Raw genomic sequence first — 23,734 nt, forward strand, 5'->3', positions numbered from 1 at the left:
AAAATAACCTTTTAAATTTGTTGGTTTACATTCACTGTAATGTTGATGCAATTGCCATCATCTCAACGTTGTTTACGGATAAACTATTTGGTGTTCTTATTTTATCAGACACTTGCAAGACTGGTAAACTAAAAGCAAAGCCTATTTTCCCTATATTAGGATAATGGGATCCCTCAGTATATACTGGGACATAAGTTTGATATACTGTCTGTGGTACTGCGGTATTTCCAAAATCTTTTGAATCTGCATTATTTCCAAAAAATAAAAATGGATTAAAGTTTAGGGAAACAGCCAGGGTGGCGTAACTGTGTTTCTTTTTCTTTTCCCCAAAAACGGGTGGCGAGCAGGGGTGGAGACAGCCCCCGCTCTGCCCCCGCTCTGCCCCGTTAGAACACTACAAAGTTGTACATCAGGGCCACATGGGAGCAGACCAACTCTTTGTGTGCTTTAAACAGGAGGGTCTGGGTAGCTCCGGGGCTGTCTGGAGTGCGGGTACACTCTACCCATGAGGGAGTGACCTCCCTTACACAAAGTCAGAGAACCATTAGGATCAGCTGCCAGTACTAAAGCAGGATCATGAGATAGGAAAGTTGAAATGAAAAATGAAATCATCATAGTTCATTCGATAACTTTGGAACGATGGTAATCAGCTGACTCACCAAAAATATGTTTCTGTCAAACCAGTTCTTTACAAAAATAAGGATATTAAGTCCCAACACAACAAAACCTGTTTTTGTGAAAATCTGACATTTTAACTGGTATTTCATTTATTTTATAGTTGTAAACCAATAGGAAGAGGAGATTTGATTTGATTAACAAACATTTGGGAATTAAGTTTCCCATGGAAGAATCCTTTAACCAGTTGATCTTCAACACCTAATTCAAGGTGGAGAAGTCCAAAACCAATTTTTTTGCAAGAATTGATAACTACAGATTTTCAAATCTAGTGTATATTTTGACAAGAAATAGCAATGTGTACATTGGAACTTTAGCTATCAAGACATAGAGAAGATGCAACATAGATACATTTAGAAATACTTTCAGCTTTTATAAGAAGACACTTCCTTAAGGACAGATGTCATTGTATACAAAGATTAAATGTATTTTCTGCTTTTGTAATCATTGGACTAAAATTAAGACATCTGTCTTGTTCTTTAGTTACAAGGATGCCCAAATAATTCACTTTTTTCTTGACAGGTATATTATTAATATAGGTTATAGCCCAATTATCAAGGCAAATAACTTACATTTGTTTTAATTCAGACAGAGACCTAAAGCTTTTTAAAATACTTTAATAGACTATGCTTTTACTCTTTATGTGTCATCTAAATGCTTTGCGACTCATTTCATTTGAAACTCTCCCTTCAGACCAGGTTTCTGGTAGCACATTAGAAGGGGATGTGATTTCTGGAATAACCGCCTCTTCTAAGATGTTAGATATTTCCACAAGTATTTACAAATTTCAAATTTAAGGAGCTCCATGTTAATTCCAAAAATGCCTTGTTTTTAGCTTTGTACTGTAAAAAGTAGGAATCCTTTCCATCTCTAGATTTACACAGATGGAAATTAACAAGGAACATTTTAACCATGTTAACATGGCAGAAATGCAGCAGATCCTGGGAAGCTGTACCATAGCAAGCTACCATTTACTTCACACTGGAGTAAGTTGAACTGCAGTAAAGCTCCACTCTGAGAAATCCACTTTGATTTATTGAAGCCACTTAGTAGTTTCATTATTCAATTGACAAGGTACATGCGATTGGAAATTATGACAAAATATGATACCAATAACATTTAATCTTGTCTTGCATAGCTCCCGTGTACAACTACCAGTTTTGACAGTGCTGCTAGTCTGTGTCATGTTTTTGCTTTAGGGTGATTCTTCCTCAGGCTGAGGTTCAGCAGGTTGCATGTTGATGCCATCGCTGTGTGAGCACTGAGCAACGCTGGCCCTTTTGCACATGAAGGTTCTTCACAAAAGGTGAAAGGTCAAGTGTGTGGCAGCAACTGCCTGACAAACACATTTAAAGAAAAGGAGACAGGGCTGGTCAAAGGAGGTTCAATTACTTTTCCTGGCCCCGTTTGTAGTTTCCACAAAGTTAAAAAAAAAAAAAAAAAAGTTAACTTGAATCACTTGGCAAATATGAACAAAGAACCAGAAAGCAAGCTACTGCAAAATTAAGTTAATCTACTAGTTTTAACACATGTAGTTTACTTCTCCCCACCACTGGAGGAGATTTATGTCCAATTATCCAACTTACCGGCCCAAACTAATCATTTTAAACCCACTTACATCTTGATATTCAATAAGAGGACACATCTTCGATACATTTGATATAAGAAATCTTAATCTAATCAAAGATCATTAGCATCCACTGGTCCCAGAGCAGACAGTACAGTCTGAAACCAGCGCTCTGTTAGAACTGGTTTGTCAAAAAATCCCATTCTTACTTGTCTAAGCCAAAAATGAAACTTTGCAAGTGCATGTCTGTTTTGTCATTCGTCTCTAAATACGTTCACTTTTACTACATTCTTAAAAGTATAATCAGCTGTGTAACTACTGGGCCTTATGACAGCAAGTATGCGTAAAACAAACCCTGGTGCAGGTAACTGTAATGTCTAAATACAATCAAACTACTCCAATCATCATGTACACATTTATTTCTTGTAACAAAGCAACTGGTACACTTAATTTAATGTGAACAGGTTTCCAGTGGAACAGGAGAAACACTGCAGACTCCACAGAGGACTCTACACAATTTCTCTCCCATCTCTAAATGTTAGGTTAAGCTCAAAGTTAGATCTTTTAGGTTGTTTCTATAAAAAATGTACATTGCAAACCTTGTTGTGGCCGTCTGGAAAAACAAGATCATGAAAATTCATTTAACGGAAATCCAGATTTGGTGTCGAAACCCCGCCGCCCCACCACATTAAACTCTGTACAAGGATCAACTGTCTTACCAAGATACACGTAGAACCCAAAAACATTTACAACAGTTGAAAGGAACAAGCTGGTGCTTTCAATCAGTTCCGTTAGTACGAGTCACAAAGGAGAATGCAACTTCTAATAAGCCTCAGCATCCTTACCATATTATACCTAATATATATATATATACACATATATATATTAGGTATAATATATATAGACATATCTATAGATATATCTAGATAGATAGATAGATATGGTGGATAAGGATGCTTTGACTAAGTTATTACTGCACCATGGCTTAATTTGTATTGAACTCACAACTTCAACAGAAACTGTCATATTTTACATACAAATTGCTATGGTACGTATTTCAAATCTACGTAGGATGACGTGCAGAATGCTACAGGTTTTTTTTAATAATGTCTCTTCGAGATGAAGAATAACGATGACATGTGAGACTCCCCCTCCCCCCCCAAACCCGATGCAGACCTGCTGTGTATGGAGCTGGTCTTTGGACATGGCGTTATGGGTTATAGACAGGACGTGGCAGCAGAGGAAGAGGACGGACGGGCTGACAACACACAGGAAAAAAGATTTTTGTTTTGCTTTTCAACCCTCGCCCCCCCACCACAATACAAACAAAATAATTTCCTCCCATGGGATGTAGGATGATCACATCACAGGACTGGGAGAAGGTGTTGGCTGAAGTGTTTATTCATCCTCACCGTCCTCCTGAAAGAAGGAAAGAGTATCACACTGTTTCCTTCTACAGTCTCAGGCACATTACAGTATGAGACCAAATATGATCTACAGTATACGTACCTCTCCATCTTCTCCATCACCATCCTCATCATCGTCTTCACCTTCCTCTTCCTCCCCCTCATCAATATCTTCCAGACCCTCCTCTTCATCGTCGTCATCATCATCTCCGTCACCTTCCTCATCTTCCATGTCGGGGACCTTGGGATCATTCAGACATTAGGCACTTGGTCTGGTTTAGAATCAGTGAAGTGTTACCCTGCTGTGTGGAAGCCTGACCAGACTAGTACTCTACACCCAACACTGTAAAAGAGATCCAGACCAATACCGCATGTCTGAAGGTGATACTGATAATGTTTACGTTGTTTTTTTAATCTTAGAGCACGTATTCTGAACATCTAGATATTGGATTTTTTTATTGGATTAACACTAAACTTTACCAGACATTTAATAAAGACTCTTTCAATGTGGTTCTTCGGTCATCACATGTTGAGTGTGGGACATTTTAAAGAAATAAATGTATCAGTGCTCTCTGGTGGACAAACTATGTAAATGGAGAATTCCTGTCGCACAATATCTTTTTACTTCCAGCTAAAGTGTAGATTGCTACGTATACATCTGTGATCCGCCCATATATCAGCTTGGCTCTTCATCATGTTGAACAGAGTTAAAATAATAAAAACAGCAGTGGTTTCAGATACTGTACTTGATGTACTGTAGATAGAACATGACAACTGGGAAAACTTCACCCGCTGATGAAGATTGTAAATGTGGAAAGCTCCAGAAAGCTTTGAAGCAAACCTTGAGTTGAGTTAAGATTTTTGATCTTTGAAAGGGTTCATTTGAAGTTCCATGTAAAAACAACAAATAAAATATTGATTACTTATGTCAAATGAACCCACTTAATAACAGCCATCATATGGACGACCAGTATCAGCCTACTTTGGCCTTTCCCTGACACTAAATGGTAGAATACTCAGAATTTCTCATTTTTATCTTACAATCATCTCAACAAAAAATTAACTCAGTGTCACTGTGATAACCTACTGGAGTTGTAAAATCCGGCTCAGATTAGAACCCAACGTGCAGTGTTTTGATTTCTGTTATGCCTTGAAATTCATGGATCTGGACTTGGTCGTATCATGTCATCAGGTCACCAGGACCTCGAGCAGCACGCCCCCACACACAGAGTGCCTTGCTTAGATTACACTGCTGTTTTCTGTTTGAAGGCTCTCTTAGACTAGAAGAAACCAAGGTAACGGACCAAAGCCTACCAAGTAGTACTGCAGAGGATTAGGCCAGATGTCGTCCTTGATCACCTCTCCCAGCTCGTCAGCTCCTGCATCAGAGTGATCTGTAAACCAGGTGAAGAAGCTCTCTGGCTCTTCATGCTGCCTCTTCTTCCCAGCTTTGTTTGGTGTCTGGCCTGCGCGCTTCGTCAGGTCCTGGGGAGGGAAACGTGTTTGGTCAAGATTGAAAGTTATAATACTGACCAAGAGAATAATTATTGTAAACATTGTTACACGTGAAAAATCGTGAAAGTCATCAAGTTAGCCGGAGTAGTGCCACAGTGTAGCACCAAGGTTCAATGTTTTTCTGCCTTTTACTTTAATAAGATTGTGTATTAATAAATGAAAAATAACATCACATGCAAGTCGCAAAAAAAAAAAAAATGCAAACAAACCTTTCCAGCCTTCCATTTGATTTCAGTTGATTTGGAAACTGGATCTCCGCTCTCATTTACATTAAACTCTTTGGAGAGGGCTTTGTTCTCAAAATACGGGTTCTCGTCAAAATACTACAGAAAAGAAAACACATCTGTATCAGTATATGCCATTGTTGCTTTTTAGAATGTACAAATACAAAGTGAAGCTGACAACTCACAAAATCTATTCTATATCCAGACTTGATGTCCTCAAACTCAGTGACCTCCACCCTCGACAAGTAATGAAGTGCTTCCTCGTCCTCCTCCCCCAGAAGAGCTGAAACTACAGGCCAAGCAGACACTGTTAGCTGCCGGTCACACTGTTTTCTCTTTGCTAATGAGAAATAGATGATAATTTATGTTACAAGCCGTTTTGCTCTAAAGGTTCGGGTCACAATGTGTACACATACTGATAAAATAATAACAAATATAGTTTACCTTGTGGATGGTTGACGAATGTTGTGACCCAGAAGTTGGGGATTTTGGCTATGAGTTCTGATCGTTTCTGAAAGAAGGGCTGGCGTAATTTGTTGTACTTCTGCTCTACTTTTAAAATTTCTTCACTTGCTTGTTCGTTCAGTCTGTGGAGAAAAAAGACAAACGTGTTAATAAGAAAACTTATTCAGAGCTGCCATCTTTCATTACATATAAACAACAGTCTCACTCACCTGTCAATTTCATTCTGTACTTCATCGATGTGTTCAATTGCTTCCTGTTGCTCTTTTTCTGAAAGGAAAAGGAACACTTTTAACTTAGGGTTTTGGTCTAAAAAAAAAAAAGGTACATGTCATCATGCAATGCCATTGAAAAGTCATTGAATGATATCTACACATTCCCATGGCGTGTCCTATTAAATCATTGCAGTTCCATTGGATTTTAGCCTCATAGCTGAACGGTCATGTCAGAGTCAAGTAGATCCAAAAGGGCCTTTCTGCTTAAATGAACCACTCAAGATTTGAGTTGGATCAGCCAGAGTTAAGAGTCATATTGACAGAAATAAATAAGATGCCAGATTAAAAAAATAAACTGAAAACTTAACGGGAGGCAGGAAAACGGTCACTGTGGTAAATAGTTCAGAGTCGTGATCTGTCCAGTCGTCTCTCATGAACAATTTTCAGAAAAACTCAAGCCAGGAGCCTCCCTCAGCTGCTTTTTATTTTGTGGATATCATATTTTTCACTGCAAGTGTAAGGGATGGAATTGAATGTCTTCTGAGTTATTACATTGTAAGTTTATAGCAAGCAAAAACCGGTAAACAATGGTTTAAAAAAAAAAAATCAGTTTCAACACGGTTACGTCGTTCTCAGTAAATATCCAAAAATCCGTAAAAGCAAAGGTTTAAGGCGCCACTACTTTAGGTCAAGAAAATGACATGGTATTATAATTAAGAAAATGTAAAACAAGTTCTCATTCACGAGTTCGGATTTCTTTAAAATGTAAAATATCCATATCCGTTATACCTTCTTCTGGCAAACAAAACTCCATGTAATGACAAACAAACATCACTATTTGGACCTAAGCTAGTTCGTTCAACAGTAAGTGATTGCACATTTTATCCATTTAATTTAGTCAGCCGGAAATAACTTTCCCAACAAGCTCAGGACAACTTTATATAACCTATACTGTACATCGAGAGAAAAAACAGCTTTCCTGCTTAAACAAGTCATGAATTAAGACGTTTTAAAATAATAGCTGAAACGTGTAAGGTGATTAAAACGATTGATATATTATCGATTTGAACCTTAACTACTTTTTTTTTTTTTTTTTTTTTTTACCGGTCTCGCGTACCAGACATTTAAAAAAGATTTTTGTGATTTCAGTAGTTCACCCCCCCGGTGCTCCATCGCATGCACAGCGTGTTAAATAACGCGGGACGCCGGCCATGGTGCGTTTGGTGTTCGTGGGAGACCCTTTGCCTCTGGAGCTTCCTGTCGCTGCTAAAGGCGGCCCGGTTTGAATGAGGGGGTTTAGCGACGTCCCGCTGCAAAAATGCTGCCTTGCTTCACGTTGCGAGCTCTCGGGGAATATCAACATTCACTACAGCCCCTCCGAGCGAAGTTATAGCCACGGGAAAGAACAATAAGCACCCCCCCCCTCGCAGAGCATGGTCAATTTAAACTGCCCACGTTAAGGCATCAGTTTTCGACCTATCTTGACCGATGTAAAACGGGATAACGGTTACTGACGTCCGGTGAATGTTGCACTTGCTAATAAACAATGGGCAAACAATCGCTATAGAAGTTGGGGCTGCGATCAAGTACGAGGAGGAGAACAGCTACACACGATTTCACCAACGCCTCACTACATCAACCCCCCCACAGATGATCTGCACGAACAATAACTCACATCACGCTAAATGCAGCTTATGCAATGCAATTACCTGCCTTCTTCATAGGAACTAGTTGCTAATGTAGGCTAATAGCTAGCTAACCTATCACGCTGGTTAAATAGGTAGCCTATGCTACCATGCTAGCTTACAGCATAACATCCCCCTATATGTGACGTTATGTGCAGGAAAGTTAAATTTGGCTGTTCGTCAATAAACACACTCCATTCAACACACCACATCAAACTACACTAAAAATAACAAAATGACGAAAAACAAATGAAAATGGCGTTGTACAGGATAACCGCCATTCCTTAACGTTACCAGAGGTCTCGTCCGCTCCGTCGTGATTTGAATTCTCCTTTCTGTTGACTTTCGCCGATGAGGCCGACATGGTAATCGTTTGACGTGACACCTTCGACCAGATTTATATTCCGAGTGGTTTATAACTCTTCTCTGGAGGATAAAAGTTACTTCCACCTTACAGTGCGTGTCTTGGAGCCCACGATAGAGAGGGATGAGCGCAGCTTCGCACGCTTGTTTCTCTCGGTGGCGCTCGGTCGGTGAACACATATATGGTGCTATACTGCCTCCTGCTGGCTGGAGTGCGGCAATGCAGCTTACAGCTACAGGCAGTGTATTCAATAAAAATCTGCCGGTGTTCAATGGACGCGTTAGTTCTCTTTACCCGCCCACGTTAACTATATGATCAGTCAAGGGAACAATTGGAAAACTCTCTGCCAATATGCTATTTTTTCCAAACAACTTTGATCAACTGACAACTTTTGGGGGGCAATTAAAGTAAGGGCACTTCCGCTCTAAAATGGAAGTAATATTACAAAAATAAGCAATGAGGAAATGGTAAATGGACTTGTATATATATTTTCTAGTCTTCTGACCACTCAAAGCACTTTAACACTACATGTCATTCACCCATTCACACCCATGTATACACTGATGGCAGGGACTGCCATGCAAGGTGCTAACTGCCCATCAGGACTCTAACTTACCATTCATACCCATTTAGCAAATTGAGGTAAGTGTCTTGTCCAAGGACATATGGACATGGACTAGCAGTGCTGGGGATCGAACCACTTATCCTCTGATGGACAACCCTGCACTTCCACTGAGCCACCGTCAAAACACCTAGGTGAAAGAGTCCTGGATCGATGTTGTCTGTGTTGGAAGTTTACTTGAGGTCCTGGGAGATGGTGGATCCCAGCAACCTGAAGGCTTTCACAGCACTGTGTTGTTCAGGATAGTGATGGGGAGCAGTGTATGGGGGCTTCCCCTGCAGTACACTGTAAACTTCACAGTTTTAAGAACGTTCATGCACCAGGTTGTTCTGACCACAAAAGGGAGGATGGGATTTTTCCCTAGTCTCACCTGCTGCCTCCTGTTTGTCAGGTAGTTTGAGGTCTACTGACAGGTGGAGGCTGGGACAGTGAGCTGGGGGAGTTTGGCGCACAGGATGTCTGGAATGATGGTGTTAAACGCCAATCTGTAGTCCACAAACTGGATCCTTGCAGGTCCATGCAGATTCAAGGTGCTGCAGGATGTAGTGCAGTCCCATATATAGGAATCCAAGAGCAGCCCGAGGTAGGGCATCTGCTGACTGGGCAGAAGGAAGCTGATGGCAGAATCAACCAGTCGTCCATGTAGGTCAAGATTCTCACTCTCTGCTATCTGAACCGTTCCAGCGCCATCTCCTCACATTTAGAGATCATGCACGGAGCCAAGGTATAACAGAATGGGCGGCAACAGAACTGATAACTTTCTAAAGCGCATATACGTCCTGCGACGCGGCAAAATGGGGACGGGAAAGTACACAGCGTTCAAGTCTATGGATGGTATTCAGATGCCTGAATATGCCAGAAAGCATCCAGGACGTATAGGTCCAGTGTGGATCTTACATCTCGGGATTTCTTGGGCACCTGAACAAACTGGGAGAAAAACCCTGTCCACGCCTCTGAGTAATAGATTGTGGATATGGCTCCCTTCCTGAGGAGCGCAGCCACTTCCATCTCCGAGGCTCTCCTCTCGGCGGGGACATGGGAGAAAGGTCTGGACTATGAAAGGAGGAGGTGGGCAGCGGACTGCAATACATAGACCCTATGTAATGTCCTGTCCAGCTAGGCCGACAGAGGAGCACAGAGCAGCATCAACGAAGGGTGAAAACCCATGAGCTGCTGAGCATGAATCCGCTTGTTCCCTACCTCCGCTTGTGCCCTACCTCCCTCGCACGGGGGCCCCCAGCATAAAGGGCCAAGGAGCAGCTAACCATAATTACGACGTATCTACTGGAGGGCTCGCACTGAGGGAGGCTCTTGCGTTGGGTCCCCCTCAGGCCAGAGGCGCTGGTGGCTCTGCTGCATGGTTGATTGGTGGGGAGAGGGGCGTTCATGAGGAGGCCCAGTCAGAAGTGAAGAGGGGCAGCTGTAGTCTGGATCTCTGCCTTCTCAGACGCGGCCAACTCGGTCTTCTGGTGGGTGAGGTGGTCCAGGTATCCCGCTAGTAGGGCTTTGTTGTTTGCCTTGAGAGGGTAATCCAATTGAGAAGCGGCTGTGGCACATGAGGTAGAGCGCTTGTCCCGTAACCACAAGGTTGGTGGTTCAAGCCCCTCTACCGGCAACATGCCGAGGTGTCCTTGAGCGAGACACCTAACCCCAAGTTGCTCCCCGGGCGCTTCATTGCAGCCCACTGCTCCTCCGGGATGGGTTAAATGCAGAGAAATAATTTCCCCATTGTGGGACTAATAAAGGATTGATTATTATTATTATTATTTGAAGCTGTACACACGAAATAAGACGAAAAGTGTTGTTGTGTAGTTTACCTTTACTCTGACTCTATTTAACTGTTGTTCAAATATAGCTACAGCTGAATTGTTTACTCTGTGTGGGAGGGTGGTCATGTGTATTACTGAGGGGCCAACAGTTAGTTATTCATTTTCAATCCCCACTGCTTTTTTAAAAGCTCTTTATCAGCTTTTCATAGAAACATGGGGGCACTCAAAGTCATGTTAACATAAAGAGCAGATACTCTGCCAGGAAGCCAACTATCACTTTCTTGAGCAACATACCAAAACACACATTTATTTACAGTTTATTCAATTCAATTCAATTCAGTTTATTTTGTATAGCCCAGAATCACAAATTACAAATTTGCCTCAGAGGGCTTTACAATCTGTGCACATGCGACATCCTCTGCCCTTCCCTCACATCGGCATGGGAAAAACTCCCCTAAAAAAACCCTTTAACAGGGAGAAAAAAGGAAGAAACCTATGGGAGAACGACAGAGGAGGGATCCTTCTTCCAGGATGGACAGAATGCAATACATGTCATGTGTACAGAATGAACAGCATAACAGAGATACAACACATTCAATGTATATGACATAAATGATTCATATAATAAGACTACTTATAATAACAGCAGCAATTATTACAGTAGAATTATAATTATGAAAATAGGGATAGCAATGTGATTAATAATAATAATCGAAGTAGCAGTGGGTGTCAGTCGGCTCACAGCAGGAGGCACGACTACGGTCCAGGTACCACAACGATTCATGGAAACCTGCAGAGCGAGAAAGCAAAAGGGCTTCAGGGTGGAAGTAAAGCTAAAATGCTTAATGGTACAGGTAATAGTAATAGTAATGTGACTAGTAATAATAATGGTGGTAGCAGTCGGTGTCAGCAGGGCCGTAGCAGGATGCACGACCACGGTCCAGCTACAGCCACGATTTATAGAAGCCTGCGAAGCGAGAAAGCACAAAGACTCCAGGGTACAAGCAAGTCAATAAGCGTAAGAGTGCAGAGAAGCTAATACTGGAGTAATATGATCTCTTTTCTTAGTTTTTGTTAGAACACGTGCTGCAGCATTCTGGATCAACTGTAAAGATCTAAGAGACCTATTAGAGCAGCCTGATAATAAGGAGTTACAGTAATCTAGTCTAGAGGTAACAAATGCATGAACTAGTTTTTCTGCATCGCTTTGAGACAGGATTTGCCTGATTTTCGCAATGTTACGCAAATGAAAAAAGGCTGTCCTTGAGATCTGTTTTATATAAGAGTTAAAAGACAGATCCTGATCAAAGATAACTCCAAGGTTCTTAACGGTAGTGCTGGATGCTAGAGCAATGCCATCTAGAGAAACTATATCGTTAGATAATTGATTTCGAAGGTGATCTGGGCCTAGTAGAATAACTTCTGTTTTTTCGGAGTTTAACATTAAGAAGTTACAGGTCATCCAGGTTTTTATGTCCGTAAGACATGCTTGAAGTTTAGAGAACTGGTTAGTTTCGTCTGGCTTAATTGATAGATATAACTGGGTATCATCTGCATAACAATGAAAGTTCACTGAGTGTTTTCTGATAATATTCCCCAAGGGAAGCATATATAAGGTAAATAAAATAGGTCCAAGAACAGACCCCTGTGGAACTCCGTGACTGACCCTGGTTTTCATCGAGCTTTCATTGTTTACATATACAAACTGAGATCGGTCTGATAAATACGACTTAAACCAGCTAAGTGCGGTTCCTTTAATGCCTATAAGATGCTCCAATCTCTGTAATAGGATTTGGTGATCAATGGTATCAAATGCAGCACTAAGGTCTAGCAATACAAGTACAGAGACAAGTCCTTTGTCTGAAGCTATTAGAAGGTCATTGGTCATTTTCACCAGTGCCGTCTCTGTGCTATGATTCACTCTAAATCCTGACTGAAAATCCTCAAATAAACTATTGTTATGCATAAAGTCACAGAGCTGATTTGCTCCTGCTTTCTCAAGGATCTTGGAGAGGAACGGAAGGTTAGATATAGGTCTATAGTTAGCCAACACCTCTGGATCAAGAGTAGGTTTCTTAAGAAGAGGTTTAATTACAGCTAGTTTGAAGGCCTGTGGTACATGGCCCGTTAGTAAAGACAGATTGATAATTTCTAATAAAGAATTGCTAATTAAAGGTAAAACTTCCTTAAGCAGCCTAGTCGGAATCGGGTCTAAGAGACAGGAGGAAGGTTTAGACTTAGAAATAGTTAAAGTCAATTGTTGAAGGTCGATGGGAGAAAAGCCATCTAAATATATTTCAGGTTCTACAGCTATGGATCGATCGGTACTGGTTGAGGGCAGTAGATTATAATTTTTTTCTCTAATAGTTAGAATCTTATCATTAAAGAAGTTCATGAAGTCACTACTACTGAGGTTTATAGGAATACACGGCTCAACAGAGCTTCAGCCTGGCTACAGTGCTGAAGAGAACCCTAGGGTTGTTCTTATTTTTCTCTATTAATGCTGAATAATAGGCTGCTCTAGCATTACGGAGTGCCTTCTTACATATTTTAAGACTGTCTTAAATTTATACAACAAAAAGTAGTTCTTAAAGCTTATCTCATAGAAAATAAACTTCAGTGAGCATATGTTTTCATGTTAAAGTTCCCCACAGGCTATAGCAACAAGCTATGTTAAAAACGGATTTAATAGTTCTCAGATTGATATTTAACAAACTTAATTTATGTCAGGTCATTAACAACAGCACGGCGCATATTGAAATAATCTAATCGGCTTTCCTTTTTTTTTTCTTAAAAGGATATTGCTTTTTGTGTCATTAACGATTGAAGAACTCTCAGCTGTTTAAGCCAAGCATAAGAGAGGCCGCAGGCTACTTGAATGCATCATGTGGTTACCTCTGCAGGTGCATTGAATACTCGAATAGGATTGGTTCTTGCAGCGTTTCCGTCAAATTGACTGCCAACCAATCTCAGCCGCTGACGACTAACGTCAGCTTTGCGTCGAGCCCCAGTTTAAGTCAATTCAAAGTTGTACTGAGATTTGTTTCCATTATGAGTAGGAGAAGCTACAGCCCTATGGAGCGCCTGTGAACAGCCAGAGCAGACGTTGAGTTTCCCTAAGCTACCGGCAGTTGTTCCGTTCCTCCTGGAGCAGTTTCACTAACTCTCTGGGCAGCTGGAGCAGACGTTGACGCTGTGTGACAACTGACAGCCACCATGTCAGGTTTAGCACTACAGGTAAAATGAATGCCACAATTGTGTGAATCGTCAAATGCAGTTTAATTGAATGGAGACATTAGGTGTCAACATTACGCCTGCCGGTATTACCCGAAGTTCTATCTCGAGGTTTACAAGGGATGCGTAACTACTGGATTTTCCTGTTAGTCTTGTTTGCCTCTGTTAAGAGTTCCTCTGTCTTTGTGGTGTCGGAAACATTGCCTACCTCTATGTAATGTTTCACTGTAGCTCACTATTTAAACGACTCCGTGTCATGAAGAAAAGTACAGATGGTAAGAGTTGGCTAAGCGATCTCCTCGACTGGAACCGTCTTCCACAGTCGGTACAGTGACATTGTTATCCGAGCAAACTGTGAGGCAAAAGGTTATATCACACTGTATTTATTGGTTTTGGTGAAAGAAGATTAGTTGTTTGCCTTTAATTCGACATCGTATGAAAATAAATTTGATAATTTTTGCAATTTTACCAAGAATATATCAAGTTCAATTCAATAGGGCCAGTCAATTTAAAATGAATAAATGTGCCATCGCCATCGATTAGTCACTGATGTTTTCAAAGGACCCAGACTTGACAGTTCACTTCCTAGGACAGTAGAAGGTGGAGGCTACTTTTTGTGTGCTTGACAGGAGGTGTGTCCTAGAGGAGATCATAGCGTGAATGGATGGATACCGGACATAGCCAACACCAAAGCCAGCCTACCTCAACAGCTCTTATTTGGCTTGGCCTATAGCAATCACTAGAAGCAGAGGATTGATGATTTAGCAGTGAGTGTAGTTGAGTAGTTTGTTTAGGTAAAGCTTATGGAATGAAACATGCAGGGTAAAGCATGACCTTAAAGCTCACCTAGACCAATCTTAAACAAATCCCCCCAAAATTGCCATTAAATCTTTGAACCTTTTGTTTGCTGTTCATGGTTTCTTTTCCTGTTACTTAAATTAGTCTTCATATTGCTTACAATAACAAGAGCATGACTTCAACTAGGGCCATTAATTATTATTAATTATTTATTTGATTATTTGATTGAATAATTTTATAATGAAACTAACAATAAATATATATGAGATAAACCTGGTTTAAAAACAGCAAAGACCTTATAATCAAGGAATTTGTGGGTTTTTTTTGGTTGAAGGTCACTTAGTTGATCTACTGTCAGTTTTCTTTCAGAGGAACATGTGAAGAGTCTAGGCACAGTCAAAATTGAATTAGAGCTATCTAAACATAATGTTGCACATTTCATCTATAAAGCAAGGAATTCATGTCTGTCTGCTTGTCCTCTGCATATCGCAACAACTGTTTCCTAAATGACCTATCAAAAACAGACTGACGTATGTTAATGGCTAATGAAATAATAATAAGTTTTAGTCCTAATATTGACACAGCACCTTATGTCCGGACTCTGAGAGAAGGCCTTTGTTGCCACGAGAGTAGAAAGCTAAGCAGATCTGTATCCACAAGGGGGAGGCATTGTGTTGGTGATCCGTTGATAGGTTTAATGTCACAGATTGGTTTAACTGGGCTTCCTGAAATACTTTACTTCCTCAGCAGTTGTATCCCCTTCATTAAGTTGTTCCTCTCCTTTCTTCCTAGGTGGAAACAACTTGTGCTTATTTTCATCTGAAATGTTATATTGCAGTGTTTTGTCCTTGATATAATTGTTCTCTTTACATGAGTGGACATATGGGTGATGGCTGTTGTTTGTATTGTAGATGTTGGTTTCGGTTCATCTCGTAGTGTTAAACCCCACTGAACCGCCTCGATGCTGGCCTCTGTAATGTTGCAGCGACCTATGTTTAAATATTCTCCCTTTTATTTCACATTTTCTGAAAAGCATGGAGTCTAGCTTGATGGTACATTTCTGGCAAACTACGTGAACTTCAGCTCCTTAAATCCATATGTATTCATAAATCTTGTTTAAGGGCCTGTTCAAGAAAAAAAAACAGAGAGACATGGGTGATAGTAGCATGTTTTTCTAGAAACAATATAGTAGCTGGGCACATGTTTTCATAATATGCAATACAATATGTGACACATAACCAGATATAAAAATAACAACCACAGTGATCAGACATTGAAGCAGCTGTGGTGTGTCCTTCAGAGTGACAACCTGAAGGGTCTGGATAAGGTGGATATTCTGGACCCAGAGTTTCAGCAGCGGTTGGAAGATGCTCGCACTCTGCTCAGGCAGGAGATCCAGCGCGAGTTGAAAATCAAGGAGGCTGCCGAGAGACTTCGGCGGGCTGTCACCAATCGCAAAAACGCTGCCGATGTGGAGGGCCAGCTCAAAGCCTCGAGCCGCAAGCTGGAGAAGTTGCACTGGGAACTGCAGGAGCTCAATGCCAGGTCCATGGCCACCGAGAAGGACTGCACCACAGGTAACTCAAAAAGATCATTTGTTGGAGTACATTTTGATAAACGGCAACTTGTGTACTTATCGTCTCCCTAAGTCTGTCTTTTGCCCAACACTTTGGTGAACTCAAGACTCGACGAGTAAATTCCTAAGAAACATGATGAACAACAAACAAAGGTTCAAGATTTGATTAAAGTATTGTTGGATTTGTTTAAGATTTTATTAGATGAGCTTTTAGGTCATGCTTTACCCTGCATGTTTCATTCCATAAGCTTTACCTAAACAAACTACTCAACTACACTCACTGCTAAATCATCAATCCTCTGCTTCTAGTAATTGCTATAGGCCAATCTGGCAATTTAGGCTGCATGTTTATAATCAAGCTTTAGACTTTGAGGTGGATATTACCCAAAGATTTTCAGGCCGAAATTAAATCTTTATTTTCTTAAAAGTACCATGCGGAGGCTTTGCACAATTAAAATAACTAGTTATGCAATGCAATGTATTTCAAGGTGTTCTTATTAACAGATCCAAATTAAGGTAGAAGGGAATGGAAATGTATACAAATAGCAGCTGCACTGGATTTAACACTGCTGACTGATCACAGCAGCAGAGGACCAGTGAGACAGAGTTCTGATAGTGGAGACAAGAGGAATACTCCAGCAAAATAAAACACGTATTGTAAAGTCAATTTACAGCAGCCTTTTTTTTTCAGCACATCAAAAGTGCATTCATTTAAATATTTTACAAAAGATCTTGCACATAGATTTTCATAACTCAATTACTGAATCTTTGTGTGGAGCTGATGACAACAGGCTATTTACTTAATATGCAGCATTCCTCTTCCAGGATGAAACACTAGCAGTTTCATTAGTGTCTCCTTTTCAACTTGTATTCCAAAATCCGCAGCAGAAAACACTTTCTTTTGCACTCCATTGTTTTCAAGATGTGTGTGACATGTCAAAACAGGCACCAAGTCTTATTGAGCTGCACTTAATGAAAATCAGCAGCTGATCAGTCATAAAACCCTCTCAAATGAATCTGCACAAATGAAAAATAATTGTTTCCCAAGACTTCTAAAGCCTGACCCACCGTGCTGTTATTTTTATGCAGGGTGCTTGGAGGAGGAGGACAACCTATCAGCAGAGTCGAGTCCGTGGGAAGAGGTCACATCACCAATGGCCAGTCGGGTCAGAACCCTGAAGAAACAGCTCACCATGGAGACCAAAGTCAAACAGGGCGCTGAGAATATCATCCAGACTTACAACAACAGCTCAGTCAAGGTGCAGAACAATATGGCCCATATTAAATACACACACACACAGTTGGTCAGTTTGCTGATGGAGATGGTCTGTCTTCAATGACTCATTGCTGGCAGCAGCAGAAAGCATCTCTGATGTGTGAGACAGGACAGAGGACTCAACCTGAGGGAAACCAGAGATGGTACTTGAGGACAGGGATGTTCCATTCAGTGTAGAGAGTGATACTAGCAGGATTTCATTCCATCCTGGATTACTTGCTATTTATTTCTTCTTTTCATCCTCTTAGTTTCAATGCTTTTGTGTTTTAAATGTTGTCAATATCTTCAGCTAAACTCTTATAAAATAGGGTAGTATTGTCAAACGAATTGAATACATGTAAGGGAATACAGAGATCAATGTGTTGTGAGGGAATACAAAAGTAATGGAAATGTTACTGTGGCCTTGAAGGAGCTCTCATTTAGACCCATTTAGTGAAAAGCTTGGCATTTGTTGTAATTGGATCAAAACAATGGAGAAAGCACAAAGTGATCTATAGAAGGTACAAAATAGGCAACACAGTTCAAATGACATAGAGCCATCAAAGACTGTTAGTTATATTTAAAAAAATATGATATATCATGAAAGCATGTTCTTGGTTCATTAGGTTTGTGTGTTTGTATTCAACCATGAACAATGCTGGGAGTGAGGATGTATTTATGTGCCAGCAGGTTGACTTCAGCGTGGGAAGGGTTGTACCACAGAGAAGCTGTATATAGTGTAGGTTTGTAAAGGAATTACATTTATTAGTGCCAAATACAAAACTCTCCTCCTTACAGAGAAGCAGCAACAAAACCCACTGTGCACAGCTTCGGTTGCTGTTACATTATGCAAATGCATTACAAATAACAGCATCACCCACCAATGATACTGTAAGAGTCTGTTAATTGAGTTCAATAATTGTTGTTTGTGTTGTTAACTAAAGCCTGGTTGTTTTAAAGTGTGCCATTGGAAGTAGGGGCAGATGAAATAGAGAAAGATGAGACAAGCTTCCAGAAAAGTCAAAACACAGGCAGTCTGAGTGGATCTGCGCTTGGCTGAGCTGTACTCCAAATGATATGCTACTTCAAAACACTTCAAAGATATATTACTGGGATTTCAGGAAAGTAACATTTAATATGCAGGAATTCACATCATACACACCGCTGACTGTGTCTATTTTACCACTTGGCCAAAATGTATCACATTGCCCATACAAGTCTTTTTCTATCCCATTATATCATGATGTATCTGCATTGAACAACATGCATTAACTCATGTTTATTTTCCAGGACAGGAAGATGATGACTACAGCCCAGCAGATGTTACAGGACAGTCGCACTAAGATTGAGCTCCTGCGCATGCAGATTATCAAAGTCAGTCAAGCCAGAGACGGGGAGCAGGAGGGCTCGCATGGTAAATCTACCAAATGATCTCCACCGGCTGAAAAAGTTAACTGTGACCCATGTAACTCATAGACTCAACATGAACACCCTTTCATTTAATGACGGTAGTCTCATATTGACAATATATACATATTGATCAATGTATCACAAGAAATAATCCAAACATATTTTTCATTTTGAGTTAAAACCATGGTTTTGAGTCCAACAACTGCTTTGACATTCTCAAAAATGGCCATAATGAATTAGTTGGTTATCAGTTAAAGTTAGCTTGAAATGAATAATTTGGACCACAGGGCTTCGTGAAAAGATACTGATTTATTGCCCAGCCCTTGCATGAACAGGAATTTCTATAGATTAAGAATACATATGCCAACATGGATTCAAGCTGACAGTTAGATTTTTTTAGGCCATATTATCTATTAATTCGGAGTTAACGGGGAATAAAACAAAGCAACCATTAAATGGTCCCTTTGCTTCTACAATGTCCAATAGCTCAGAGACAAAAGTCTTAGAAGGGTACTGCTTCCTGTATCTGTTCTCACATCTGCTGCTGATGCATTCAGGTCACCCTGTGGACATGATCAGTCCTCTGGAGCTACGGATAGCTGACCTCATGCACCACATGAAGATTGAATCGGCCGTAGCAGAAGGAGCCAAAAATGTGGTGAGGCAGCTGAGTGGGCGCAAGATCCAGGACCGCCGCGCACTGGCAGAGGTGGGTTGAGGTTGCTGCCTTTGTTTTTTTTAAAAAAGTATTTAGTCAGCCACCAATTGTGCAAGTTCTCCCACTTAAAAAGATGAGAGACGCCTGTAATCATAGGTACACTTCAACTATGAGAGACAGAATGGGGGGAAAGAATCCCCAAACTCCACTATGGCCAAGACCAAAGAGCTGTCAAAGGACACCAGAAACAAAATTGTAGACCTGCACCAGGCTGGGAAGACTGAATCTGCAATAGGTAAGCAGCTTGGTGTGAAGAAATCAACTGTGGGAGCAATTATTAGAAAATGGAAGACATACAAGACCACGGATAATCTCCCTCGATCTGGGGCTCCACGCAAGATCTCACCCCGTGGCGCCAAAATGATCACAAGAACGGTGAATAAAAATCCCAGAACCACACGGGGGGACCTAGTGAATGACCTGCAGAGAGCTGGGACCAAAGTAACAAAGGCTACCATCAGTAACACACCACGCCGCCAGGGACTCAAATCCTGCAGTGCCAGACGTGTCCCCCTGCTTAAGCCAGTACATGTCCAGGCCCGTCTGAAGTTTGCTAGAGAGCATTTGGATGATCCAGAAGAGGATTGGGAGAATGTCATATGGTCAGATGAAACCAAAATAGAACTTTTTGGTAAAAACTCAACTCGTCGTGTTTGGAGGAGAAAGAAGAGTTGCATCCAAAGAACACCATACCTACTGTGAAGCATGGGGGTGGAAACATCATGCTTTGGGGCTGCTTTTCTGCAAGGGGACCAGGACGACTGATCCGTGTAAAGGAAAGAATGAATGGGGCCATGTATCGTGAGATTTTGAGTGAAAACCTCCTTCCATCAGCAAGGGCATTGAAGATGAAACGTGGCTGGGTCTTTCAGCATGACAATGATCCCAAACACACCCGCCCGGGCAACGAAGGAGTGGCTTCTTAAGAAGCATTTCAAGGTCCTGGAGTGGCCTAGCCAGTCTCCAGATCTCAACCCCATAGAAAATCTGTGGAGGGAGTTGAAAGTCCGTGTTGCCCAGTGACAGCCCCAAAACATCACTGCTCTAGAGGAGATCTGCATGGAGGAATGGGCCAAAATACCAGCAACAGTGTGTGAAAAGCTTGTGAAGACTTACAGAAAACGTTTGACCTCTGTCATTGCCAACAAAGGGTATATAACAAAGTATTGAGATGAACTTTTGTTATTGACCAAATACTTATTTTCCACCATAATTTGCAAATATATTCTTTAAAAATCAGACAATGTGATTTTCAGGATTTTTTTTCTTCTCATTTTGTCTCTCATAGTTTAGGTATACCTATGATGAAAATTACAGGCCTCTCTCATCTTTTTAAGTGGGAGAACTTGCAATTGGTGGCTGACTAAATACTTTTTTGCCCCACTGTATGTGTTGATTTAATAAAGATCAGAGCCGAAACGAACCACAAGGCAGCAGGCACAAAACTTAACCTAAAAAAGGTTGCAGACTTTAAAAGTCAAGAAGTGTAAGAAGTGATCTTTAAATATAGAGCCGGGCTGCATCCTGATTGGGTGTTTCAGAAAAGTTACTCAGAAAAGCAGAGTTTATTTTTAAAGTTCTTGAATTTGCCTAACTGAAATAACATTTTTATTTCATGACTTTAAAGCGAACGTCAAGCACAGTACATAAATTCACTATTAAGACAAAACAGTGGCCACAGAGCAGTACACATTCTATATAATAACCTGCCAGAAACCTTGGCAGCATGTTGTAGACCAACACTGTGCTCCGGTTTCGACACTTAGTGAGTTGAGCTGATGCTGCTGAACTCCTCTGCTCAGTTTGTTGGCTCAAGTGCATTCATTCATTCATTATCTTTAACCGCTTATCCTGTTAAGGGTCGTGGGGGGGGCTGGAGCCAAATAATTACTGAATTGTAGTATAACTGATTATCTGGGTTCTGGTATTTGTTCCATACTAATATTTAAAGTTCAGGTAACCATATCTATATCTATTGAAGAACAATTTGACTTGCAGCCCTAACCCTTCACAAGCAAACAGGAAATGGTGAGCGGTTTTATATCCATGATTACTGATATTAAATGAAACACTTCTGTCTTGGCACACAGTAAATTAATCAAAGAACCTTCCTTTCCACCACTATTCCAGCAGATATCACAGGATCTTGGGTCCATTTTTATATAAAATATATTATAATTTAACTGTTTAACTTTGAGTCTGATTTGACTTTGGCTGGTGGCTTTTGTCTCGTGTTGTAACCCCCCTCAAAAAAGAAACGAAAAAAGATTGAGCTAGGCTGTACTCTTGTGTGTCCCTTAGGCCCAGGCTCGCGAGCAAGAGTCTTCTCATAAGGTGGACCTGTTAAGTCTCTCCCTGGACAGATGTTTGAGTGAGCTGCCTCAGGACCATCCCAAACATGCCGCCATCAAGGAGGAACTATTGTTGGGAACCTCGCCTTCCTGCGGCATACCAAAGAAGCAATCCAACACTCCTTCCTCTTCCTTTTTCTTCAAACCAGCCAGTCTAACAGGTTGCTATTCATATATTCATATATCTATTTATTTAATTTCTTTGTTAAATTTCTTCAGCGGTAGAAAATAGCAAAGTATATTTACTCTCAAGTACTCAAAAACATGTTCCTGCAGTTCCACCACAGAGACATTTCTTCTCTAAACTCCTCAGATGGTTTCATTTCAAAAACTTTTTGAGGCCCAAAGAGGTCAAATTTGCCGTTGTTTCACAAGAAAAAGCTGAAAACATATTTTTGTATTAAAACATTTTTTAGTCTTTCCTCTCCCATTGATCATCTCGCGACCCCTCAGATTTGTTTTGTGACCCTTTGGAGGGGCCCGACTTCTAGGTTGGAAACTACTGGAAAAACCTGTATTGACAAGATGGGTAGCTCAAACCAAGCAATCTGATTGAATCATAGCTGCGATACCTGCATACCACTGCTAAGATGTTTAATTCCTTTGCACTTTCAGTATCACTCTGTGTCTGAAAAAACAAATGTTAGACTAATTTGTTATCATGGTTGTTTAGCAACAGGGTCACTACACTACAGGTTCAGATACAAAGTAACAAAGTCAGCTTCTATGACCTGCTACAAACTGGAACCATTAAGTTAACTTCTGTGGAGGAGTGGATTGAGCAGTGCCCATCTGCAGAAAAATAATCAGCACTGTCGCCTCACAGCAAGAGGGGCCCGGGTTCATTTCCCGGGCTAGACGGCCTTCTGTGTGGAGTTTGCATGTTCTCCCCGTGTCAGCGTGGGTTCTCTCCGGGTTCTCCGGCTTCCTCCCACAGTCCAAAGACATGCAGCTTAGGTTAATTGAAGACTCTAAATTGCCCGTAGGTGTGGATGTGAGTGTGAATGGTTGTCTCTCTATATATGTCAGCCCTGCGACAGACTGGAGACCTGTCCAGGGTGTACCCTGCCTTCGCCCATTGACAGCTGAGATCAGCTCCAGCACCCCTGCAACCCCTTAACTGGATAAGCAGGTTATGGAAAATGAATGAATGAATAAACAACATGCAGAACTAAATAAAGAGGAGGATTAACAATATGAAGCAGAAATACACCAACCACTGCCTCCAACACCTCGATTCAGAAAATGTCTAATTGGTCTCTCCAGAGCTAATGGCAACCCAAACCCAGGGACTAGAGAAAGTGGAGCAACATCCTTTCCACGCCAAGCAACCTCCAGCTAACAAATAAGGCTGACTTAGTTCTCTAACTGACGCAGGCCAGTTTATCAGTGGTAACCCAATAAATGGCAACACCAACCACCTCGGTATGTGCATGCCCAAAGAGGGCAAATTGTGAACTCTTTTGTTTATTAATAAAAAGACTGGACAAATTGGAATGCACTTTCAAACAGCCATAGTTGATGACTGTTTTATAAAAGCAGTAGTGCACTTTATTTAAGCAATAACTGACAACAGTTAAATGTATGAAAAGAACCGGAAACAGCAGCACTGCTCAGAGTCTCTTCCAATTTTGTCCACTGGTCACTCCCGGCACTGCAGGAATATTGACAGGACACCTCAAGCCGAGAGAAGCGATGTTAAAAATCTGTGACCACATCACTAGTGAAGTTTGGGTGGAGCGGGAACTCGCAGCAGTAACCAGTGGAGCACGCATGGGCGGGCCGGCTTAACAAAGCAGTGACTTTTTTTTCCTCAGGAAGACATAACTCTAAGTAGAATGTTGAATGCAGTACTTTTAGTTGTAACAGAGTATTCATTATTGTGCTG

General features: G+C 41.0%; 2 protein-coding genes across 2 annotated transcripts in view; one reads left to right on the forward strand and one right to left on the reverse strand.

The window, feature by feature from the left end:
- Positions 1–1,704: 1,704 nt before the first annotated feature.
- LOC129102172 (protein SET-like) lies at positions 1,705–8,269 on the reverse strand. Its single transcript, XM_054612184.1, has 8 exons — positions 8,044–8,269; positions 6,062–6,119; positions 5,832–5,974; positions 5,573–5,676; positions 5,373–5,486; positions 4,963–5,133; positions 3,752–3,889; positions 1,705–3,661 (listed from the first exon to the last, which is right to left on the reverse strand). The coding sequence occupies exons 1-8, from the start codon at positions 8,111–8,113 to the stop codon at positions 3,641–3,643; spliced, it is 819 nt and encodes a 272-aa protein (XP_054468159.1). The 5' UTR covers positions 8,114–8,269; the 3' UTR covers positions 1,705–3,640.
- Positions 8,270–13,483: 5,214 nt separating this feature from the next.
- The window catches only part of pkn3 (protein kinase N3), a 27,945-nt gene continuing 17,694 nt past the window's right edge, over positions 13,484–23,734 (forward strand). Inside the window, exons 1-6 of the mRNA XM_054611995.1 lie at positions 13,484–13,741; positions 15,837–16,113; positions 17,202–17,371; positions 18,658–18,781; positions 19,335–19,486; positions 21,797–22,007. Coding sequence (XP_054467970.1) covers positions 13,721–13,741; positions 15,837–16,113; positions 17,202–17,371; positions 18,658–18,781; positions 19,335–19,486; positions 21,797–22,007 — 955 coding nt within the window. The 5' untranslated portion in view covers positions 13,484–13,720. The remainder of the gene's footprint in view (positions 13,742–15,836; positions 16,114–17,201; positions 17,372–18,657; positions 18,782–19,334; positions 19,487–21,796; positions 22,008–23,734) is intronic.

Source organism: Anoplopoma fimbria, chromosome 14 (genome assembly GCF_027596085.1).
Source record: "Anoplopoma fimbria isolate UVic2021 breed Golden Eagle Sablefish chromosome 14, Afim_UVic_2022, whole genome shotgun sequence".
NCBI classification, from domain to species: Eukaryota; Metazoa; Chordata; class Actinopteri; order Perciformes; family Anoplopomatidae; genus Anoplopoma; species Anoplopoma fimbria.

Excerpts from the sequence above, each read along its gene's own strand:
- LOC129102172 (XM_054612184.1), bottom strand. The coding sequence starts at position 8,113 with ATGTCGGCCTCATCGGCGAAAGTCAACAGAAAGGAGAATTCAAATCAC. Across the intron at positions 5,975-6,061 it reads GTACAGAATGAAATTGACAG|ACTGAACGAACAAGCAAGTG; the intron begins GTGAGTGAGACT and ends TTTTCTCCACAG. Across the intron at positions 5,677-5,831 it reads ATTCGTCAACCATCCACAAG|TTTCAGCTCTTCTGGGGGAG; the intron begins GTAAACTATATT and ends CTTGGCCTGTAG.